Source organism: Scyliorhinus torazame, chromosome 4, assembly GCF_047496885.1.
Source record: "Scyliorhinus torazame isolate Kashiwa2021f chromosome 4, sScyTor2.1, whole genome shotgun sequence".
Taxonomy (NCBI): domain Eukaryota; kingdom Metazoa; phylum Chordata; class Chondrichthyes; order Carcharhiniformes; family Scyliorhinidae; genus Scyliorhinus; species Scyliorhinus torazame.
The window spans coordinates 233,355,698-233,380,940 of record NC_092710.1 but is presented as its reverse complement, the minus strand read 5'-3'; the positions used below and the strand labels follow the sequence as shown (position 1 = coordinate 233,380,940).

General features: G+C 46.9%; 1 protein-coding gene across 1 annotated transcript in view; it reads left to right on the top strand.

The window, feature by feature from the left end:
• The first annotated feature begins 633 nt into the window (after nt 1-633).
• The window catches only part of gprc6a (G protein-coupled receptor, class C, group 6, member A), a 38,863-nt gene continuing 14,253 nt past the window's right edge, over nt 634-25,243 (top strand). Inside the window, exons 1-3 of the mRNA XM_072499461.1 lie at nt 634-877; nt 15,327-15,630; nt 21,120-21,962. Coding sequence (XP_072355562.1) covers nt 687-877; nt 15,327-15,630; nt 21,120-21,962 — 1,338 coding nt within the window. The 5' untranslated portion in view covers nt 634-686. The remainder of the gene's footprint in view (nt 878-15,326; nt 15,631-21,119; nt 21,963-25,243) is intronic.

The following is a 25,243-nucleotide window of genomic DNA, read 5'->3' as shown; positions in this document are numbered from 1 at the left end:
CTCGACTGCTGAAGCACTCAGGAGTAAACTGTGTCACTCTCAAAGGATTAAGAAGCTCCCTGACCAATTTACCTTATAAGAGACTATTTTGAAAGACACATGTATATTTTTTATAAATTGTTCCTTTGTTAATTGAAAAATGTTGAGTGGGAACCTAAAGGGGTAGGAGTGTGGTAAAGTATCCTTTTAAGGGGAGGGTGGGATCTCGGAGTGTCATGTGACCCGATTGGCAGGGGCCAGAGCATATGAACCCTGGGCGCAGAGCACTGGTTTCCCAGTTAGAAGTTTGGACTCTTTCATTTCACTCTCTGTATATAATTTCTCACATTAATAAATCGTTCATCTGTTATTCTACCTGATTATCGCCTGTCTGCCAGAATATTAAACTCAGAAAATTTCCAAATCTTTCAAGAATTAAACTTGCCATAACACGACGCAAATGAACAACACTGGAATCAAACACCTGCGCAATGATGACATACCAGTTTCTGATAGGTGCCTACTGTGTTTCTACAATCCAGAAACCTACGTTTAACCAATGGGAGCAACAGAAACTTTTAAACAAGGTGTGGCTGAGTATTTCAGAGTTTGTTTCTCATGTAACCCACAGAAACCAGGAACTTGCCAGCTGTGCACAAAGAATAAGCCTAATCCGATCCAGTCTGTCATTAGGAAACAATCTTAAAATGCTTCGAAGCATGATTCTGTACGTGTTTCTCACATGGTGTGCCTTATCCATCAATCTGCTGTTTGCTTGTGAAATTCTTGATGATTTTGACAATACCGGGGCCCCAGGAGATATCATCATTGGTGGTCTCATCCCAGTCCATGGAACAATTGTGAGTCTCAAAAAACCAGAGAGTCAACCATGTGCAGGGTAAGTGACCCATTTAAACAATAGCAAATGGAGTGAGACATATTTAATGATAATTTAAGTCAGTGTAAATGGTGTAAAAAGTTATTGTTCTAAATTAAAAGTAGTTTTTACAGATGAATGTATTGGCTTAAATGCAGTGATGTAAACACATTTGTTAGAGTGCAGAATCGGAAGGAAACAACCTTTGCACATTATAATGCACACTCTAACACAAGTAGATACTTTGTAGCATTAAGATGCTGTAGTCCTTTTTCTTCAAGCATTGTGATGTTTTTCAAAAAATATTTTTTATTCTCCTCCTTTTTCACATTTTCTCCCAAATTTACACCCACCAACAATAAACAATAATCAGTAACAAATATGTCAATCCCCATATCAATAACAATGATCCCACCCTCCCACCAAACCCCAAACATTAGCCCGTATGTTCACACAGACAAATGACAGAAAGGAATCAGGAATCACCCATAGTCACCATTAACACACACCGCCCCCTCCCCCCCCAACTAATGTTCAGTGTTATCCAGTTCTGGAATGTGCATGATGAATAATGCCCATGAATTTAGAACCCCTCCATCCTTCCCCTCAGTTCAAACTAACCTTCTCAAGAGTCAAGAATTCAACAGGTCCCCGTCCCCCCCCCGCCATGCCAGGGCACAGGGTGGGGAGGTTGCTCTCCATCCCATCAGGATCTGCCTTCGGGCGATCAATGAGGCGAAGGCTACAACATCTGCCTCCGCACCTGTTTCCAACCCTGGCTGGTCCGACACCCCGAATATGGCCTCCCGGGGGCCCGGGCCCAGTTTCACGTGCACCACAATAGAAATTACCCTAAAAACCTCCATCCAGTAATCCTCTAGCTTTGGACAGAACCAAAACATATGAACGTGATTAGCCCCCTCCCCGCCACCCCCCCCCCCCCCGCAACGTTCACACACATCTTCTACTCCTTCACAGAATCGGCTCATCCTCGCCCTCGTGAGGTGTGCTCTGTATACCACCTTCAGCTGTATCAGCCCCAACCTCGCGCACGAGGTGGAGGCATTCACTCTCCAGAGCACCTCACACCAGAACCGCTCCTCCATATCCCACTATACCCATCCTATCCATGTGTTTGCCAAGTTGCCTTTTCAACACCGTTAATGTATCTGCTTCCACAGCCTCCCCTGGCAACGCATTCCAGGCACTCACCACCCTCTGTGTAAAAAAATCTGCCTTGCACATCTCTAAACTTTGCCCCACCAACCTTAAACTTATGCCCCCTGGTGACTGACCCCTCCACCCTGGGATAGAGTGCCTGCCCATCCACTCTATTCAAGCCCCTCGTAATCTTGTATACCTCTATCAGGTCGCCCCTCAATCTCCGTCTTTCTAATGAAAACAGTCCGAGTCTATTCAGCCTCGCCACATAGCTGACACCCTCCAGACCAGGCAACATCCTGGTAAACTTCCTCTGCACCCTCTCCAAAGCCTCCACATCCTTCTGGCACTATGGCGACCAGAATTGTGCACAATACTCCAAGTTCGGCCTTACAAAGGTTCCATACAACTATAGCATGACTTACCAGTTTTTATACTTGATGCCCCATTCAATGAAGGCAAGCATTCCGTATGCTTTCTTCATTACCTTGTCCACTTGTGTTGCCACCTTCAAAGATCTGTGGACCTGCACGCCCAGATCTCTCTGACTTTCTATATTCCTAAGAGTTTTGGCATTTACGGTAAATTTCCCCTCTTATGTTAGACCTACCAAAATGCATTACCTCACATGTGTCTGGAGTAAACTCGATTTGCCATTTCTCTGAGTGTAGGTAATTATTGGTTTTGGTACCTTTGGCAACATAAAGTTACATAGTGTATTTTCATGCTGTTCATTGTTTTTATCCATCAAATCCTAAAGCATTTATGAATCATAGAATTTACATTGCAGAAGGAAGCCATTCGGGCCATCGAGTCTGCATCGGCTCTTGGAAAGAGCACCCTTCTCAAGCCCAAACCTCCACTCTATCCCCGTAACCCAGTAACCTCACTTAACTTTTTTGGACACTAAGGGCAATTTATCAAGGCCAATCCACCTAACCTGCACATCTTTGGACTGTGGGAGGAAACCCCAGCACCCAGAGGAAACCCACGCACACACAGGGAGAACGCACAGACTCCGCACAGACAGTGACCCAAGCCTGGAATCGAACCTGGGTCCCTGGAGCTGTGGAGCAACTGTGCTAACCACTGTGCTACCATGCGGCCCAAGTTAGAACTTTAATTGAACATGTGGTTAAATAAGATGCTGGAGCACCCAGGCTTTTTGCCATAGAAAAATAGGACACAACTCTTATTTACCATTGGACACATCTTATTCTGTCTAGTGGTTTATTGCAACTGAATGGCTTGTGAAACCACTTTGGTGTGGGACTTTTAGGCCTTGCCATCCTTTGAAAGTTTTCTGTCTTTATTATGAATACTATTATTGCTATAGTACTTTTAAAATTCTCATCCTAGCCTTCCAATTCCTTCATGGCCTTACCTCTCCCTACCTCTCTAACCTCCTTCAGCCCCAAATTTTCCAAGATATCTGCATTCCTCTAAGTCTCATTTTGCACATCCTGATTTCCTTTTCTACACCATTGACAACCATGCTTTCAATTACCTCGGCAATGAATTTTGGAATTCTCTTCCTGAACCTCTTTCTATCTCTCTGCTCCAATCAGATGCTCCTCAAAGCAGATCCCTTCAACCAAATGTTTGGATGGCTGTCCCATGATCTCATTATGTGGCTCTGTGTCAAATTTTGCTTGATAATTATTCCTGTGGAAATGGCTTGGGAAGTTTTAAAGTGTTCCATAAGGCAAATTGTTGTTATCTTGGATGGCGGAAAAGGAAAGAGGAAAGGTAGCAGCAAAAACTTCAACAGCTGGCCCCAAACACTAAGAAGACAGTCGATGAAGGTGACTAGGGGGTCGTGTCTGGTTGTTCTGATACTGCTGAGAAGGGATCATTCCCAGCGCACATAGGCCAAGACTGATTTGAGGAGAAATGTCGGATGAGGCTTTTCTGGACTGACTGGGAAAGATCCCTGTAGCCTCCTGGAATGTGTCCTGTTGCCTCCTGCATGGGGTGAGGAGTTACTACTAGCTTTCTGTTGTAGGGTGTTGGTTACAGTTTGGTAGATCTGAAGAAATCTTCATAGTCATACGTAGGTTAACTGTAAGTCTTTGTTGTCTCTTATAATTATTGACAAATATACAGTAGAGTAGAAGCCAGGTGCTGTCCCCATGCCTGCCAGTACACATAGATTGGGGCGCGATTCACCAACCCCCCACCGGGTCAGAGAATCGCTGGGGGCCGGTGTGAATCCCACCCCCGCCGTGTCCCGAATTCGCCTCCACCAGAGATTCGGCGGGGACGGGAATCGTGCCGCACCGGTCGGCGGGCCCAACCCCGGCGATTCTCCGGCCCGCGGTGGGCCGAAGTCCCGCCGCTGTCGACCCTCTCCCGCCGGCGTGGATTAAACCACCTTTTGAACGACGGGACAAGGCGGCGCGGGCAGATCCGGGGTCCTGGGGGTGCCCCCACGGTGGCCTTGCCCGTGATCGGGGCCCACCGATTCTCGGGCGGGCCTGTGCCGTGGGGGCGCTCTTTTTCTTCCGCCTTCGCCATGGTCTTCACTATGGCGGAGGCGGAAGAGACCCCCTCCCCTGCGCATGAGCGGGGATGATGTCAGCAGCCGCTGACGCTCCCGCGCATGCGTCACCCGGCGAAGACCTTTCGGCGCGGCTGGCGTGGCGCCAAAGGCCTTTTCCACGAGCCAGCGGAGCGGAAACCACTCCGGCGCGGGCCTAGCCCCTCAAGGTGAGGGCTTGGCCCCTAAAGGTGCGGAGACTTCCACACCTTTGGGGCGGCCCGACGCCGGAGTGGTTCCCACCACTCCATTACGCCGGAACCCCCGCCCCGCCGGGTAGGGGAGAATCCCGCCCCAGTTCAACATTGGGCTTAGCTGTGGTGTGGGTCATGCACTCTCCTACAGTACTGTACTCAGTTCCCCATTAACCCTATGTGTGCCAGATCCTTGTCCTTCATTTTCAATTTATAAAAGATTACCACAGTCAGCTACAGGAAACATCAATTGTACATCGCAGTCTGCAGCACACAGCTGTATTAAGTAGAGCAAGCAGCTGTGGTTGGCCACCCTTGTGTATGAGCATTATTACCTGCACACATCAGGGTAATGGAAAAGGACACCATTTAATCAATGAGCAGCCAGTGATTGATCTCAGGAACACCCTTGATGCATGTCTGTGCATTGGTGGTGTGTTTATCCTGAGAGATTCATGTCCAGTATTTGATCCTGTCACACAATAGCTGCTGGGGGTCAAGGACTATCAGCACAACAACCATTTGCATTTATGTAGCACATTTAAGATAGTAAAAGATCTCAAGGTAACTTATGGGAGTGTTATAGGAAAACATTTAACATAAAACCTCATAAGGAAATATTTGAACAGATAACCAAAAACTTGAACAAAGAGACAGCTTTAGGAAAGCAAGGTGGAGTTGCAAAGAGTTTCAAAAAGGGAATTCCAAAGGTTAGGCAGCAGAAAATGTACCGGCCAATGGTGGAGCAAAGGGAATTGGGGGAATGCAGAGCTCTCAGGGAGTTGTGGGATTGGAGGAAGAAACAAAAGATGGAGACCATACAGAGATTTGAACACATTGATGAGAACTTTTATTTATGAGCATTGCTGGATCGGGAACCAAAATGGCTAAAACAGCACTCCTGCGTAATCCCGTCATGCCAGAGCAGGAAAGGTATAATCAAAACCAAGGGACACCTCGGTCATCAATGAACACATTGTACAGATGTTGAAGCAGGCATTCAAATGTCTGTGGTTGTGGGGGAGCTGGCAAGGTAGGATGGTTTTGTGGGCCCTGTAACACCTAGCTGAGAGAGTTTCCTACATCATTAAAATGTGATGCAAAATGCATTATGAACACCAAGGCAGAAATCCTTGTTAGACAAGGAAAGCTGGCGGGAGGCAAGGAAATGACAGCAGAAGGCGGACCACATGAATTCCTCGGAACAAGAGATGTGGAGAAAACACGTTCGGCGACGGAACGGAGAATCCAGTTTCACGCAGGAAATCGGGACATGCGACGGTTCAGCGTTTCTCCCCCCCCCCCCCCGAAAAGCAGCGTACTCGGGGAGTACGCCGCGCCGGTTATCCACCACCTGAGGCCATTGCCTGAGGCCCGCCCCGCTATTCTCCACCCCCGACTGGCTGAATTCCCGACAGCGTGGACCACTCATGGTCCTGCCATTCGGGATACTCGTGAGGCGGCTGTGGACTCAGTCCGTGGCCGCCACAGTCGGGGTGGGCCAATCGGAGGGCGTGGGGACATCATTTGGGACTGGGGTATTTTTCAGCGGGTGGTCCGGGTCGGGGGCGCGACCAATCAGGGACACTATTTCCACGTCCAGGTCTGCGGGCTGAGTCCGCCATGGAGCACATGCACGGCCTCTGACCCGGAAGTGCAGGGGGGGGCCGTATCAGCAGCTGGAGCTTCAAATTCCATGACAGCTGCCTGCCAGAGGGGAGGGGGGGAGGCAGGATCCAGGACCACCATGCCCGGGGGGGCTGGGGCAGGGGTAGGAGATCAGCCTGCATTGAGGAACAACGTGCCAGCAGCGGCACATGTCTCAGGTGCAACGTGTTTATTGTGGTACAATAGTGACTCCCAACTGCCCTTACCCTCCCCCCAGCACCCCCGATGGTTCCGCCCCCCCTTCCACTCCTCCCACCCAATAAGTTTAAAAGACAGAAATGTGAATCTTCAGAGGAATGAGTTGCTGAGGTTTTTAGAACAACAATGCATAGAGGACACTGCCACAGAAATGTGCAGGAAACTATGATAACTTGCTTATCAGAAGTTTTAAAGTTTGATTTCTGTTAAAGGGGCTGGTTTAGCTCAGTGGGCTAGACAGCTGGTCTGTGATGCAGAACAAGGCCAGCAGCGCGGGTTCAATTCCCGTACCAGCTGAGAATTCTGAATTCTCCCTCAGTGTACCCGAACAGGCGCTGGAATGTTGCGACTAGGGGCTTTTCACAATAACTTCATTGCAGTGTTAATGTAAACCTACTTGTGACAATAAAAAGATTATTATATTATTATTAAGGAGGAAAGGAAGGTAAAGAGGTGTAAGGAGACTATTCCAGATCTTAGGGACCAGGCAACTGAAGCTATCGCCATCAAAGGTGGATCAAATTGAAAGAGAGCATCTGGAGGGTGGTGTTGCTGGAGGAGATTTCTGAAGTAGAAAGGGACAAGGCTAGGAAAGGATTTGAAATAAGGATTAGAATTTTAAATTTAACTGAATTTTCATCTGTTTCATTTTACTTCTTCATTAAATCTTTGACTTGAAAACTTGATTAGTAGCTAGTTGGAATTACTGTGAGATTTGATGAGTCACTCTGCTCCTCCCAGCTTCATCTTCACTTTATCGATTTTTGATTGACAAGGGACTCAGGCTTTGGGAGCTGGGCAGGAAAGTGGAGTTAAGGCCACAATCAAATCTGCCATGCTCTTCTTGAATGACTGAGTAGGTTCAAGGGACAGAATGGACTGCTCCTGCTCCTAACTCTTGTGTTCCTCTGTTAATTAGTATCAGTTAGTATCATGTCAAGGTACCATGCAAGGCCGACGGGTCGCACTAAAATGGGATCAGCGTCCGTGCAGAGAGATTTACTTGTGCTGTTTGCGGGGGTTTAAACTAACTTGGCAGAGGGGTGAAATCCTGAGAGAAGGTTCAACAGGGGGAGATACACAGACAGAATTACAAGAGGCAGCAAATGAGTCAGGAAGGTAAAGAAATTCTCCACCAGTTAAGTCATAAGGAAGTTTGGTAAGATTGGTTGGCATTTATTTTAATGCAAGGAGTCTGACAAACAAAGCAGAGGAGTTGAGGCCACAAATTAAAACATGTGGGGATGATGTAATTGCTGCCACAGAGACATGGTTGAGAGAGGACAAGACTGGCAGCTCAATATTCCAGAATATGGGATTGTCAGACGAGACAGGGAAGGTGGTAGAAGAGGAGGGGGGTGTCGAAATTTTGGTCAGGGAATCAATTACAGCTGTAAGGAGGGACAACATCTTAGAAGGCTCTTCAAATGAAGCCTTATGGGTAGAACTTAAAAACCAAAAGGAGCAATCACATTGCTGGGAGTGTTCTATAGGTCCCCTAACAGTTTGAGAGAAATAGAAGAGCAGATATGTAGGCAAATTTCAAAGAAGTGTAAAAGTAATAATGTAGTGATAGTGGGGGATTTCAACTTGCCCAACATTAATTGGGTAGTCATAATGTGAAAGATTTCGAGGGAGCAGGATTCTTAAAATGCCTTCTCAAAATCCAGGAGATCTTTTTAAGCCAGTATGTAGAAGGTCCTACAAGAGAGCGGGCAGTCTCGGACTTAACTTAAGATAACAAAGCTGGGCAAGTGATTGAAGTATCAGTGGGATAGCATTTTGCAGACAGTTACCATAACTTGGTTAGATTCAAAATTGTTACGGAAAAGTAAGGAGTCTTACAACACCAGGTTAAAGGCCAACAGGTTTGTTTCAAATCACTAGATTTTGGAGCATGGTTCCTTTATCTGGTGAATGACCTCACCTGATGAAGGAGCTGCGCTCTGAAAGCTAGTGATTCGAAACAAACTTGTTGGACTTTAACTGGGGGTTTTAAGACTTCTTACTGTGCCCACCCCAGGCCAATGCTGGCATCTCCACATCATGGTTATGGAAAAGGACAAGGATGGACCTGAAATCAAAGTTTTAAACTGGGAGAAGGCCGATTAGAGTAAGATCCGGGGTGGGATTCTCTGCGAACCAGCGGGGGGGTCACTCCGGCGCCAAGGAGTGGCGTGAATCACTCCGACATCGGGCCGCCCCGAAGGTGCGGAATCCAGCCGGCGCGAGTTGGCGCATGCACAGGAGCGCCATCGTTTGTTGCCGTCATCCCAGCGCATGCGCAGGGGGGTTCTTCTCACACCGGCCATGGCGGATGTTGACAGCGGCTGGTGCAGAGGGAAAGAGTGCCCCCATGGCACAGGCCCGCGCGAGGATCGATGGGCCCCGATCGCAGGCCATGCCACCGTGGGGGCACCCCCTGGGGCCAGATCCCCCCCCGAGGACTCTGCAGAATCGCCGGGGGGGGGGCCGATGCCAGCAGCCGCTGACCGGCGCGCCGCGATTCCCACACCCGCCAAAACCCCGGCACTGGAGAATTTGGCAGCCGGCAGAGGCGGGAATCGCGATTCTCTGGCCCGCGATGGGCCGAGTGGCCGCCCGTTTTCGGCGGGTCCCGCCGGCGTAAATCACAACAGGTTCTTACCGGTGGGACCTGGCTCCACAGGAGGCCCTTCGGCGCCGGCTGGTGCAGGGCCAAACACTCCGGCGTCGTCCTAACCCCTGAAGGTGCGGAGGATTTGGCCAGAATGGTCTGGGAACAGACACTTTTAGATAAATCTGACAGAACAGTAGGGCACATTCAGGAAGGAAATAGAAAGAATAAAGTGGCAGCATCTTCCAGTCAAGAAAAGGAATGGAACCAAAATATCCAGTGATTCTTGCATATCGAGGGATATACAGCATTGGATCAAGAGAAAAATGGAAGCTTACAGCAGGTATCGAGGGCTCAAAATAGCAGAAGCCCCAGAAGAGTATAGAATGTGCAAGAGGGACTTAAAAAGGAAATTAAGAGAGAAAAATGGGGTCATGAAAGGATACCTGCAAAATCCTAAATTGTTTTCCAAGTATATTCAGGGCATATCACTAGTGGGCCCGACCCATTATTCTCCGGGGCCTTTGCGATTCTCCGCCTCTGATGGGCTGAGGTCTCGACGACGCAGTTCACTTGTGCGTGGCAGCTGCTGAGGGAGAGAGAGTGGATACGGAAAGTGTCCAGCATGGCCATAGTGTGCTTACAGTTGTGCCGCTGGCCAGGGGGTTTCTACCAGAGCCGGGGGAGGGGGGGGGGGAGTAGTAGATGGTGGCCAGGAGGTGGGCTGTGGCGTCAGGGTGGACGGGCACAGAACACCATTGCCACAGCCAGCCAGGCAGCACACTTTTAATTTAGTGCCACGGATCATATAGGTGTCCCCCAGGGAACACCTCTGGGTGCCCTCTGACCCCTGCCGACCCATCAGCTGTATGGACGCGCTCCAGCACAACCAGTGCCACTTTGTTGCCTGGGATAAGTGTGTGTGGGGATTGTAATGTGTATGTGCGGCCGCAGCTTGTCAGCCTTCCGAGTGTCAATCACGGATCTGGTGAATCCCGCACTATTTTTCATTGGAATCGATTGTGTTCCACGCATCACCGGTGCTAGCCCCTTAATAGTCGCTGAATCAGTCCAGGTGTGGTGCCAGTTTTTCTGTCATGAAAATCCACAAATTCTGCGTTGGTATCAACACTTAGTCTTAGAAACGGAGAATCCCACCTGATAACTCTCCAGAGCCAGATGAAATTTATCCCAGACTGTTGAGTGAGAGAAGGCAGGAAATAGCAGGGGCACTGGCAATAATTTTCAACTCCTCTCTGGCCATGGGAGAGATGCTGGAGGACTGGAGGATAACCAATGTGGTACCAATATTCAAAAAGGGAGGAACGGATAAATCAGGGAACTACAGGTCTGTCAGTCTAACCTCAGTGGTGGGTAACTATTGGAAGCAATCCTGAGAGACAGATTAATCAAGAGCAGGGATTAATCAAGAACAGCCAGCATGTTTTTGTTAAGGGGAGGTCATGTCTCACCACCTTGATTGAATTTTTTGAAGAGGTGACCAAGTGTGTAGATGAGGGCAATGCATTTGACATAGCCTACTTGGATTTCAGCAAGGCTTTTGATAATGCCCCACATGGGAGACTGATAGCGAAGGTAAGGGCCCATGGGATTCAAGAAAATTTGGCAAATTGGATCCAGAGGTGGCTGAGTGGCAGGAAGCAGACGGTGATGGTCGAGGGGCGTTTTTCTAATTGGAAGCCAGTGTCCAGTGGGGTCCCGCACGGATCAGTGTTGCTTGTGGTTTATATAAAGGATCTAGACTTTAGTGTAGGAGGGCTAATCAGTAAGTTTGCGGATGGTGCAAAATTAATATTGATAATGATCATCTTTATTAGTGTCACAAGTAGGCTTACATTAACACTGCAATGAAGTTATTGTGAAAATCCCCTAGTCGCCACATTCCGGCGCCTGTTCAGGTTGTTGCCTTTTTACCCTTTATGTGAACCACAAGCTGTTTCTTATATTGACCAAATGACCACACAAGCAGTATGTTAGCTCAAAAACACAGTTTATTAATAATACAGGGCTTGTATCTCTATGCAATAATACACGCGGCTCCATACTAAACTGCACCTAATGACTGAGATGACATTTACTTAACTTCGAGTGACCGGCAGCATGCAAGATCATGGGCGGGATTCTTCCCTACCTGACGGGGCGGGGGTCCTAGCGGGAAGGAGTGGCGTGAACCACTCCAGCGTCGGGCCGCCCCAAAGGTGCGGAATCCTCCGCACCTACAGGGGCTAGGCCCGCTCCGGAGTGGTTGGCGCTCCGCCGGTCGGCGGGAAAGGGGCTTAGCGCCACGCCAACCGGCGCCGAAGGGCCTCCGCCGGCCGGTGCGAGTCGGTGCATGCGCGGGAGCGCCAGCACGTGCTGGCGTCATCCCCGCGCATGCGCAGAGGGATTTGCTTCCGCACCGGGAATTGCGGAAGACCACAGCCTCCAGTGTGGAACAGAGTACCCCCATGGCACAGGCCCGCCCGCGGATCGGTGGGCCCCGACCGCGGGCCAGGGCACCGTGGCGGCACCTCCCAGGGCCAGATCTCCCTGCGACCCCCCAGGAACCCCATAGCCCGCCCGTGCCGCCAGGTCCCGCCGGTAAGGGACCTCCTCTGATTTACGGTGGCTACAGACGGGCGGGACTTTAGCCCATCGTGGGCCGGAGAATTTGGGCGGCCCTGGCGCCCATTGACCCGTGCCGGACCCCGCCATTCTCCAAGGCGGGTGGCGCGACTCATGCCGGGCCAATTTTTTGGGGGGCGGGGTTCACACCGACCCCCGGCGATTCTTCCACCTGGCGGGGGGTCGGAGATTCCCACCCATGGCCTTTATCCGGGTCCACGCGGTTGGTTGGAAGTTGTTGGGTTCGTCTCAGCTGGTCTCGTCCTTCAAGAAATGGTCGCAGTCCCTTGAACTTGGTTGTTCTGATACAGTTGGTCGCGCACAGGCGGGTGACAAAAGAGGCCGATCCATAGTGCGCAGGGCTTTTTATCCTTCGTCTCTCTCACCTTTTGGGCGGTCCTTACTCCAGGTCCAATGGATCGATAGTGTTTCGATCACTCTAACCACTGTGCTACTGTGCCACCCATGGTATATTGTAAGGAGGATAGCCTTAGATTACAGGACATAGACAGACTGGTCAGGTGGACTGATCAGTGTCAAACGGAATTTTAAAAAAATTAATTTACGGGATGTGGGCATCACTGGTTAGGCCAGTGTTTATTGTCCCTCCCTAGTTGCCCTTCAGAAGGTGGTGGTGAGTTGGCATCTTGAATCGCTGCAGTCCTTGAGGTGTAGGTACACCCACTGTGCTGTTAGGGAGGGAGATACAGGATGTTGCCCCAGTGACAATAATGGAGCAGCAATATATTTCCAAGTCGGGGTGGTGAGTGACTTGGAGGGGAACCTCCAGGTGATGGGGTTCCCAGGTATCTGCTGCTATTGTCCTTCTAGATGGTCGTGGCCATGGGTTTGGAAGGTGTTGACTAAGGAACATTGGTGAGTTACTGCAGTGCATCTTGTAGATGACCAACTTGATTTGTCATTCAATCTGGATAAGTATGATGTGATGCAATTGGACAGACAAACAAGGTAAGGGAATACATGATAAAGACTGGACCCTGGGAAGCACAGAGGAGCAGAGGGACATTTGTGTGCATGTACAGCGGTCCCTTAAGGTAGCAGGGCAGGAGGATAAACTGGTTAAGAAAGCATATGATATATTTGCCTTTATTAGCTGAGGCATAGAGTTTAATAGCAGGGAGCTTATGCTGGAAGTGTATAAACATTTGGTTAAGCCACAGCTGGAGTATTGTGTGCCATTCTGGAATCCATATTAGAGCACTGGAAAGGGTACAGAGGAGATTTACCAGGATGCTGCTGGAGAGTTTTCTTTATGAAGGGAGATTGGATAGGGGGGACATGATTGAGATTAATAAAATTATGAGGGGCATAGAGAAAGTAGTCAGGAAGAAATGTTTCCCCTTAATGGACGGATCAATGACCAGGGGACATAATTTAAGGTAAGGGGCAGGAGATTTAGGAGGGATGTGAGGAAAACCTTTTTCACCCAGAGGATGCTGGGAGTTTGGAACTCGCTGCCTGAAAGGGCGTTGGAGGCAGAGACCCCCATAACATTTAAGAAGTATTTAGTTGTAGAATCGTGATGTCAAAGCATGCAAGGCTTTGGGCTAAGTGTTGGAAAATGGGATTCGAATAGTTAGTTTTTCACCAGCGTAGACATGCATTTTCTGTGCAATAGACCTCTATGACTCTGTGTTAATTGCACATTAATTGTGTTTGATAGAATTGTGGGCATTAACTGGCCATTTGCTTTCATAGACACTTTAGCCACCTGAGTTGGCCATTTCCTGACTTAAAATGGAGAACCGCAAAGGCTGAAGGGAAATTCAGCCAACACAGGCAAAGATTAGCAAATACAGAAATCATGTGTATTGGAACCTGTAAGGAACCAGACAGCACTGAAACCAGCAGCCATCTGCATAGTAATGCAGCAGCCATCTGCATAGTAATGAGTGATTCCAGGGCACAATGGCAACAGTTCAGGTGAATAAAGCCAAGCCAGACTCCTCGGCGCCAGCAGGAGCCAAGACAAAGGAAGGCCAACGGATATTTAGGGACCGCCCAACGATCAGGGAACAACTCCAGTATTGGAGAAATCGATCCAAGTGATCGGAACACAGTCCAATCACTTGGAACCAGGTACGGCGTCCGCCCCGAAGGGTGGGAAGCCCCTGGGGACTATAAAGTAAAGCCTTCAAGTTCAAATCTTTCTTCTTTGGCAGGGTCACTCAGCAACTTGAACCAACCCTTGACAGTGACCTGCCTCGCTGTCTCCAACCAAGTAAGTCTCAAGTAAACGCTCGCTACGAGATAGGCGCTCCTAGCTACCAGTCCATCCCAGCTTTTGAATCCTGCAGACTCAGGACCTGAACAAAAGGCCATTTGTTCCCCTGACCTGGTGGGCCAGTCCGAAGCGAAATATAGGCCTTTTAGTGATACGAATAGCCTAGAAAGTAGAGTTTATGCATGAGTAGTGATTTACTGTGTATAATAAATGTGTTTTGATTTGAATCTTACTAATTGGTGTGTTGAGTTATTGATCATTACTTGAACTTGAACCTCGTGGCGGTATCATAAAGATACCTGGCGACTCTAGACAAAGGTTAAACAAACAGAGCAAATTACGATTTAAGAGCCAACCAAAAGTTAGCAACAGCACAGATTGAATTAGTGTTTGAGGTTAGGAGATGCATGCTTATAATGTATAACTCCAGAAATAAATGCTTTTAAAATTGTATAAAGAATGGCTCCAGTGCTATCCTTCATCAACTGACTTTCTGCAATTTTATAACTATGTTATGTGAGTTCATGGCGCGTGAAATGTTGAGACATTTGAAAATCAAAAATGGATTTTACAAAACGTGCAATTTATTCTAGGCTTTAAATATTCCTAATATGCTCTTTCTACCCTTTCCAATATGGCAGGGTTGGCAATATGATAGGATTTTGGCCATAAATATGTACATACTTGCTGTTTGCCATATTGGAAGCTAGTAAGCCAAAGTTCTGGCTCCATGAGTTTGAATTCCATTCCACGAACTTCAGCATGCAATCTGCAATTCGGTATTGAAAAGGTGTTGCAAAAACATCATTTGATGAGGAATAGGGGAATTCACCTGGAATCCTGACCGATGTTTATCTCTCAAAAAAATATCCAAAAGCAGATCATCTGCTCATTTCTTTAATTTCTGTGATGGAAGCTTGATGGAAGCAAGTTTGTTGCCATATTTCCTACATTACAACAGTGAGCACACACTAAAAGGAATTCATTGACTGAAAAACACTTGGAATGTTCTCAGGTCATGAAAGGTGCTGTGTAAATGAAATTTATTATTTTCCAGTAGCAGCTATCATAGAATAATAACAATAATAATATTAAATATCTCAGTGATAATGGTCATATTAATAATGACTGCAATATCCATTATCATAATAACAATAGATAATGATCGTATTACTGGAATATCACTACATTTATATGACAATCTACCATTCTTGCTTCTACTTCTGTTCTTCTCTGATGTTCAGGTATGATGTACGAGGCTTGGTAAAAGTTATTGCCTTGATCCACTCCATCGAGATGGTAAATAATTCAACTCTGTTACCTGGGATCAAACTGGGATACGAAATTTATGACACTTGCACGGAGCCTACAAAGGCACTGAAAGCAACCTTGAGGTTCCTTTCCATATTCAACTCGACAGACAACTGCGTCAAAGTTCAATGCAATTATACGGATTATCAGCCAACAGTAAAGGCAGTTATTGGAGCTGGAACCTCAGAAGTTAGCATTGCCGTTGCAAGGTTGTTAAACATTCAACTTATTCCTCAGGTAACTATGTTTTCTTCATTGGATCTAGGCATTGTTTATTTTGCACTGAAATTATTCTTGTATTTATCTTGCTAATCTTACCTTGTAAAATCTTTTCTTATTCTTTATGAATAGGGTAATACAAAGCTAGAGTTGTTTAACAATGTGGCAACACATTCATGAGTTCACATGAGAGAAGAAAATAAACATTTAGAAAAATGCAACGCCCACAAGGCCAATAAGCCTGTTCTTTGATGACTGATAACAGTCCTGCAAAACTTCTTTAACCCTCAACATACGATCTTTTTCCAGAAATACACTTACAGAATTATATTCTGTGGTAAATTATTCCAAAGCCATTTCTCTCATGATTTTCTCCCTCTTAAAAGTGAAAAATGCTGTTAGCATTAGCACAAGAAATTCTGTGGTATGTCACTACCTGGTCCTCACTTCTTGCAGGTATTATTCTACATTATTATTGGCCAAGATTTTGCAGTCAGAAAATAAAGTACGGTATTTGCCACTGATCTCGAAGAAAACTGTACTGAAAGCTGTTGTGATCTTTGTATCAAGAAATTTAATTCTCTTGATGTATAATTGATTTCATTACAGCAATGGGGGTGTGGTATTATCAGGTATTACAGTACCCAAGAGGCTGAAGACCATTGGTTAAACCTAGGAGTTTACCATTGGCTGTTGGTATGTAGCTCCGCCTTGACAGGCAGGGTATAAGAACCGGTGCCAGCCCAGCAGCCCTCATTTTCTGTACCGAAGCTGCTGGGGAACAGTTCTAGTCGATTAAAGCCTTCAGTTATGTTACAACCTCGTCTTTGATTGTAATTGACCGTGCATCAGGTGGTTCGCAGTGCCAAATGGTCAACACGCTATGCAAGCAAACATTCACATTCAAGAATTTTCACAGATAGCCAATCAGGAAATAAAAAGCATAAATAATTAAACCTGTCTTTACAAATTTCACAGCATTAGAATAAAGATTTGGGTTTGCACATGGGGTTGAGAGAGATATCATGAAAAACTTAATTTGAAAAAGTTTTTAAAATCCAATTGATCGTCATGCAGACTGTTAACAAAATTCTATAAATATAAAATCCTTTTTTCAGGACCAGATTAGTCGCTCAGAAGCAGGTACTGTTTAGATCACAGTTATAAAGCTGGGGCTGGATTCTCCGTCCATCAATGCGGAATCGTGCATTGCGATCGGGCGGAGAATCGGGCGTCAGCTGGAAATTGAGGTCGGCGCCGCACGCCCAACAGACACCATGTTCCGGTGCCTCGATGGCAGTGTGAAAGCATTCCATGCCCCTCGCCAGCATGGGCATGTAAAACATACAGTAGCGCTCGTTAACGTATCATTAACAGGCCCGACCCGGTAGTCTCCGGCCTCCCACGATGCTGCACCTCCACCTGGCGGATATGACACCGGCACGGTTCACTTGTGGTATTTAAAAATGGGGACCAGGTGCCGTGGGTGCTGATGGAGAGAGAGGAGCTAAGAAAAGATTCCAAAGGAGCAACAAGCCAAGGTGGTTTCTGCTTGGAGATGTTGATTTTGGCCCTTTCTGCCCTTTAATGGGTGACCTTTGTAGATAAAGTTTGAAATGAGTGGAGGTTGGGGATGTCTCCCCCAGAGTGGAATGTCAACAGGAAATCAGACCTGTCAAAAATCAGTGAGAGCCCTAGCTCAGGAGTTGGAGGATGCTTGTCACGCAGTACCATTGGAAAATTGGCAGAGGGGGAAGGGTCATCACCACCTGCCGCACTGCCGCACTGCCTGTGGAGCAGTTGATGGACTTTATTAAGGGAGAATTTCGGTAAAAATGAAAGGAGATGCAGGGAGATTGGTCCAGTGTAATGAGGGAGCAGTAGACCCTCTTCACGGGACTTTGGATCGTGTGGAGAAGGGCTTGGAATCGCAAGACACAATGAGATGGAAAGGGCAGTGTTGGACTTTAGTGACCAGATTGTTTCTTTGGAGGCAGAGATGGCGATGCTGGGAGGCCTGCTGGGGGATGCGATGTCTTTGGGGGATCTGTACAAATTCTTAAGGCTGGAAAAGATTAAGTTCACCCTTAGGGGGTCTGAAGAGGGGTTTTACGTGCACTGGAGGCCTTTTCTGCCTGTGTTTAAGGACTTGTTTGTTGCCAGTTTGTTGCCTTACCTTTGGGGAGGTAGGCAGTGGGGTGCGGTTGTGGGGTGTAGGTGTGAAAAGGGGGTAAAATTAACAAACTGAGTGTAATACTTTTTTTTGAGGTGCTGTTTGCTGTTTGCATTTGATTGTGTTTGGAATAAAATATATTTTTGAATAAAACATTTCTGCGTTGATCTGTGATCACTCTAAATCGTGAAAGTTCAGGGCGGATTCAAAGATTTAATGACGGCAAACACTGTAAACTCAATTCCAGGCCCACAGAGTTGCTTTCAGTTTTACGAAAATGTGCAGAGACCGACAACCTTTTGCTCAAACCTCAATATTATTGATGTAATTCAGAATGCCGTTGATGTGATAGTCAGGTTGGTTCGATGTGGACTGCACTCGATGCAGGGAAGTTAGAAACAGACGTCTAACACAGGAGAAGATCCAACACTGTTTTATTCAACTAGATGAACTGCTGTACATATTCAGCTGTGGGTCGACACTATACTGATCTGACTAGTGACCTTGTAGTAGCCTGACCAGACTTACTAGCTACCGCATGGTGTGTGTGTTTGCTAGATCGTGGACTCTGACTGTCTCAGTAGCTGGGTCCCGAGAGAGCGGGAAACCTAGTGCCCTCTGGCTTTATAGTGGTAGTGTCCTGTCTGGTGATTGGCTGTGCTGTGTTGTGTGCTTACTGGTCATCCTATGTGTCAATAACTGCCTGTCTGCATCTCATTATATACGAGTGGATATTATGACATCTCCCTCCTTTTTTTTGAGTTAAATAAATACTGAGGTGTGTATATATATACATATATATATAAATATATGCCTGACTATATAGAAACGGTGATTGAACAAACGTATATACATGGGAAGGTGTCGATAGCGCAGATACATGGCAAACTAAGCAATATTTACAAGAATTAAGTCGATGGATTCAGTCACAAAAATTTACAAAAGTAAAGTCTACAGATTCAGTCTTTGTGGTGGATGACAAATTCTTGTCAATCGCCGCAGAGGTGGATCAGGAGCCGCCTGCACGTGGAGAGATGGGATCGCTGCCATTGTGGTAGATTTAGGACTGAGTTTAGGAGGAACTTCTTCACCCAAAGGGTTGTGAATCTATGGAATTCCTTGCCCAGTGAAGCCAGTAGAGGCTCCTTCATTAAATGTTTTTAAGATAAAGATAGATAGTTTTTTGAAGAATAAAGGGATTAAGGGTTATGGTGTTCGGGCCGGAAATTGGAGCTGAGTCCACAAAAGAATCAGCCATGATCTCATTGAATGGTGGAGCAGGCTCGAGGGGCCAGGTGGCTTACTCCTGCTCCTAGTTCTTATGTTCTTATGTGGTGGTCGCGTAGGCCGGCAGGACCGCTGGCAGATCGGTGGCCTCATGGCAGGGTACGTCCGGAGGAAGCATGATAGCCGGCGGAGCACTGCGGTCAGGTGGTGGGCGTGGAACTCTTCGTAATGCCCATCTGTTGCGCCGTAGCAGGGAGCCATCAGCCATGCGAACAACGAAAGACCTCGGAGCAACTTGTTTGACAACAACAGCTGTGGCTGACCAACCGCCCTCAGGCAACTGGACGCGAACATGATCGGCTGGAGCCAGCTCAGGTAAATCCGTGGCATGAGCATCATATGTGGCCTTATGTTGGGCCCGTGACTGCTACACTTTTTGTAGTACCGTGAGGTTGTCAAGGGCTGGAACATGGATGGCTGGAACTGTGGTCCTCAGAGTGCGATTCATGAGCATCTGCGCTGGAGACAACCCAGTGGACAGTGGGGTTGCCCTGTATGCCAGCATTGCCAGGTTGAAGTCAGAGCCTGAGTCTGCAGCTTTGCGCAGCAACCGCTTGACAATATGGACCCCTTTCTCGGCCTTCCCGTTTGATTGCGGGTAGTGGGGACTGGAGGTAACGTGACGGAAGTTGTAGGACTGTGCAAAATCAGACCATTCTTGGCTGTTAAAGCATGGACCATTGTCGCTCATTACCGTGAGCGGTATCCCGTGCCTGGCGAACGTTTCTTTGCAGGCTTTGATGACCGCCTTCGACATGAGGTCGGACAGTTTCACCACTTCTGGGTAACTGGAGAAGTAGTCGACCAGGAGTACGTAGTCACGCCCTTTGGCGTGAATAAGGTCTACACCTACTTTGGACCACGGAGAAGTCACGATCTCGTGCTGTTTTCAGTGTTTCTTTGGGTTGAGCCGGTTGAAACATCTGACAGGTGGGGCAGTTGAGGACCGTGTTGGCAATATCCTGGTTAATGCCCGGCCAGTAAACCGCCTCCCGAGCTCTTTGCATGTTATATAGCCCATCTAACATGTAGATTTGATCACATCCCTACTCGTCCTGCAGAATTGAAATTTAACAGGAATTAGTCTGATACTTTCGTGGTCCTGCCTACCACGGGAATTGTCACCGGGGGGGGGGGGGGGGAGGTGGTGGTGTGGCAAGTTTGACGGACCACTTTAAAGGTCTGTTGACCTCGCACGGGAATATCCGGCCTGGGGGAGGACCTGGCCAGAAAACCCATCCTTTTTCCCTGTAAAAAAGATACACTGTTTTCATTGGCCTGCCCAATATTTTAAGGTAGCTTCTTTTCAATTTGTAGTACATTGGGCATCGTCCTGTGCTTTTGTGTAGCACATAATCTTCAAATCAACAGTAATGAGATCATGTAGAGTTGTTTGTTTGGAAAGCAAAGTGCTGCATTTAGTTGCCAGACAAATAAAAACTATTTATTTTTCTTTTCATTAAGCTCGTTTAATTCTGCCCTCTCTGAAATGTATGCCATTTCTACATACTTCAAATTGTATTTTGTAACATTCAGCATCAGAAATTTACAAAATTATCCAATTCTGAGTTACTGAGAAAGAAAACAAAATCGTTTCTTAGGAGATATGATGGGGTGGTTACCAGCAGGATGTTTTCTCTTTTTTGGGGGGTCAGGGGCGACTAAAACTAGTGGACATACATAGTTTATGAATAAGTGATCTACCTTTTAAGACAGAGGTCGTTGGTCTGTAAAAATCTCTTCCCCAGAAAATAGTGTAGGCTGGGTCTTTCTGTTCGTTCAAGTCTTGAGTTAAAGTTTTCATGGACAAGGGAGTCAAGGGTTATGGGGAGGAGGGATCAGCCACAATCTCACTGAATGGCAGAGCAGACTCAAAGGGCTAAGTGTCCTACTCCTGCTCCTAAGTACTATGTTCCTATCTTAATGTGGCCTTATATCTTTGCAAAATTGTAACAAAATGATTGACTAACAACCCTGATTTATGGGACATACCAGAAATGCAAACTTCAAAAGTAATACCTTCTGAATATTCTAATCTTTTTCACAGATCAGTTACTCAGCTTCTGCTAAAATCCTCAGTGACAAGGCTCGATTTCCTGCTTTTTTAAGAACTATTCCAAGTGACGACTATCAGACCAAAGCCATGGTCAAGGTGGTTCAAAGATTCCAGTGGAACTGGGTGGGAACTATTGCAAGTGACGATGAATACAGCCGGTCTGGAATAGATAACTTCATTGCACAAGCAGAAAGCCTTGGTATATGCATTGCTTTTCAAGAAGTGATTCCATTTTATTCATCTATTCAAGTAACTAATTCCAGAATAAACGAAATAGCAAACATTGTCATCAACCGAACTAAAGTGAACGTCATTGTTATTTTTGGAAAAAGCACGCACGTCATTGAACTGTTTAAGATATTAGGCACTCACAACATAAGCAAAGTTTGGATTGCCAGTGACAGCTGGTCAACCAACAGCAACATTACTCGTTTGGAGGGCATTGAAAACATCGGGGATATTGTTGGATTTACATTTAAGAGTGGAAGTCTTTCCAAGTTTCAAAACTATCTCAAAAAATTACCAGTTAACCTGAAAAATGTTAACACATTTTTAAACAAGTATTACAGGCTTCGAGTCCTTTGTGCAAATGTTGAAAACGATGAGCTAGAGACATGTATTTCCAACTATAGTCATCATGTGGATGCTAATAGCTATTATGTTTCCAACAAGGCAATGCAATATCAGGAAGATAATTTTCTGGTGAATAATATTGAACCAGGTGTTATTTCTAGCATACAATGGTCGGTGACTGCTCTTGTTCATGCTCTTCGAAATCTGCTAAAATGTAACGAAGGAACTTGCTGGAAAACATTCGACTTTGCACCTTGGAAGGTAAATCATTATCCTACAGCACAAATGCTGAATGACATTAATCTACTCGGAGTCACATACATGTAGCTTCCATGTAATTCCTTTATTGACTCTGCCTTTAAAGTATTGGCACAATTTACCTGCCGCGTCCTGCCAGAATCGGAACGGGGCGCGGTCAGTAGATTCCCGATGGTCGTTACACCTCGCGAGATCTAACGAGATCTCATGAGATGTTGTGATCTGGATGTCACCCACAATGGGCAGGTCCCAGACTTGCAAATGCTAGATCAAACCAGCTCCCGGAATCAACTGGCCTCGCCGAGGGGACCCCAGCTGTGCGTCATTCAGCACTGGCCCTCCACAAACGGGGACTAGGTGGAACAGCACTTGGATGGGGGCGCGGTTCCCAGGTGATTGGAGTACCCCAGATGGCTGGTATGTGGGCAGGATGGTACCCTGGAACACATTGGCACTGACATCCAGGTACCAGCCTGGCACTATCAGGATACCAGGTCGCACTGCCAAACTGGCAGTGTCAAGGTGCCCAGGTGATGTTTGTGCCCGTGCTGGGAATTGGGCCTGGGGGTGCCCGGCCTGTGTGAGGTGAGGTGAAGGGGGCTAGAAGACTCCCCAACAAGTGCATTGGGGCAAAGGGGGCTGCAGGGTCACGTGAGGGGGGGGGGGGGTTCTTCAGAAAGGACACTATTTTAAAATAGCGTCTCGATCTCATCCTGCACAGAGGAACTCTGCCTCACCATTGAGGCTTGAAAAAAAAACAGAGTGCCGTTAGATAGCAGGGTCATTCCCAATGCAACAAGCGCTGGAAATGACCCTTCTAATCCCGCCTAGAATGGACTATCTTTTTGGTTAGACCATACCATCAGGGCATTGGAGGGATACAAGATAGCCAGGAGGGAACTGAAGAAAGGGATTAGGAGAGCTAAGAGAGGGCATGAACAATCTTTGGCGGGTAGGATCAAGGAAAACCCCAAGGCCTTTTACACATATGTGAGAAATATGAGAATGACTAGAGCGAGGGTAGGTCCGATCAAGGACAGTAGCGGGAGATTGTGTATTGAGTCTGAAGAGATAGGAGAGGTCTTGAACGAGTACTTTTCTTCTGTATTTACAAATGAGAGGGGCGATATTGTTGGAGAGGACAGTGTGAAACAGATTGGTAAGCTCGAGGAAATACTTGTTAGGAAGGAAGATGTGTTGGGCATTTTGAAAAACTTGAGGATAGACAAGTCCCCCGGGCCTGACGGGATATATCCAAGGATTCTATGGGAAGCAAGAGATGAAATTGCAGAGCCGTTGGCAATGATCTTTTCGTCCTCACTGTCAACAGGGGTGGTACCAGGGGATTGGAGAGTGGCGAATGTCGTGCCCCTGTTCAAAAAAGGGACTAGGGATAACCCTGGGAATTACAGGCCAGTTAGTCTTACTTCGGTGGTAGGCAAAGTAATGGAAAGGGTACTGAAGGATAGGATTTCTGAGCATCTGGAAAGACACTGCTTGATTAGGGATAGTCAGCACGGATTTGTGAGGGGTAGGTCTTGCCTTACAAATCTTATTGAATTCTTTGAGGAGGTGACCAAGCATGTGGATGAAGGTAAAGCAGTGGATGTAGTGTACATGGATTTTAGTAAGGCATTTGATAAAGTTCCCCATGGTAGGCTTATGCAGAAAGTAAGGAGGCATGGGATAGTGGGAAATTTGGCCAGTTGGATAACGAACTGGCTAACCGATAGAAGTCAGAGAGTGGTGGTGGATGGCAAATATTCAGCCTGGATCCCAGTTACCAGTGGCGTACCGCAGGGATCAGTTCTGGGTCCTCTGCTGTTTGTGATTTTCATTAATGACTTGGATGAGGGAGTTGAAGGGTGGGTCAGTAAATTTGCAGATGATACGAAGATTGGTGGAGTTGTGGATAGTAAGGAGGGCTGTTGTCGGCTGCAAAGAGACATAGATAGGATGCAGAGCTGGGCTGAGAAGTGGCAGATGGAGTTTAACCCTGAAAAGTGTGAGGTTGTCCATTTTGGAAGGACAAATATGAATGCGGAATACAGGGTTAACGGTAGAGTTCTTGGCAATGTGGAGGAGCAGAGAGATCTTGGGGTCTATGTTCATACATCTTTGAAAGTTGCCACTCAAGTGGATAGAGCTGTGAAGAAGGCCTATGGTGTGCTCGCGTTCATTAACAGAGGGATTGAATTTAAGAGCCGTGAGGTGATGATGCAGCTGTACAAAACTTTGGTAAGGCCACATTTGGAGTACTGTGTACAGTTCTGGTCGCCTCATTTTAGGAAGGATGTGGAAGCTTTGGAAAAGGTGCAAAGAAGATTTACCAGGATGTTGCCTGGAATGGAGAGTAGGTCTTACGAGGAAAGGTTGAGGGTGCTAGGCCTTTTCTCATTAGAACGGAGAAGGATGAGGGGCGACTTGATAGAGGTTTATAAGATGATCAGGGGAATAGATAGAGTAGACAGTCAGAGACTTTTTCCCCGGGTGGAACAAACCATTACAAGGGGACATAAATTTAAGGTGAAAGGTGGAAGATATAGGAGGGATATCAGAGGTAGGTTCTTTACCCAGAGAGTAGTGGGGGCATGGAATGCACTGCCTGTGGAAGTAGTTGAGTCGGAAACATTAGGGACCTTCAAGCAGCTATTGGATAGGTACATGGATTACGGTTAAATGATATAGTGTAGATTTATTTGTTCTCAAGGGCAGCACGGTAGCATTGTGGATAGCACAATTGCTTCACAGCTCCAGGGTCCCAGGTTCGATTCCGGCTTGGGTCACTGACTGTGCGGAGTCTGCACGTCCTCCCCGTGTCTGCGTGGGTTTCCTCCGGGTGCTCCGGTTTCCTCCCACAATCCAAAGATGTGCAGGTTAGGTGAATTGGCCAATGATAAATTGCCCTTAATGTCCAAATTGCCCTTGGTGTTGGGTGAAGGTGTTGAGTTTGGGTAGGGTGCTCTTTCCAAGAGCCGGTGCAGACTCAAAGGGCCGAATGGCCTCCTTCTGCACTGTAAATTCAATGATAATCTATGATTAATCTAGGACAAAGGTTCGGCACAACATCGTGGGCCGAAGGGCCTGTTCTGTGCTGTATTTTCTATGCTATGCATACCCTATATGGTACTTTGTAGCCCTCTTCTATCTGAGACAAGCAGATAATTAGCAGTGTACTCACTGAAATGGCGTTTAAAGCCAGGTTCAAAATGTAATAAACATTCCCTCCTATGAATCCATGTTGACATCAAGGTGCGTATTATTTCATGAAATAGTATGACAAT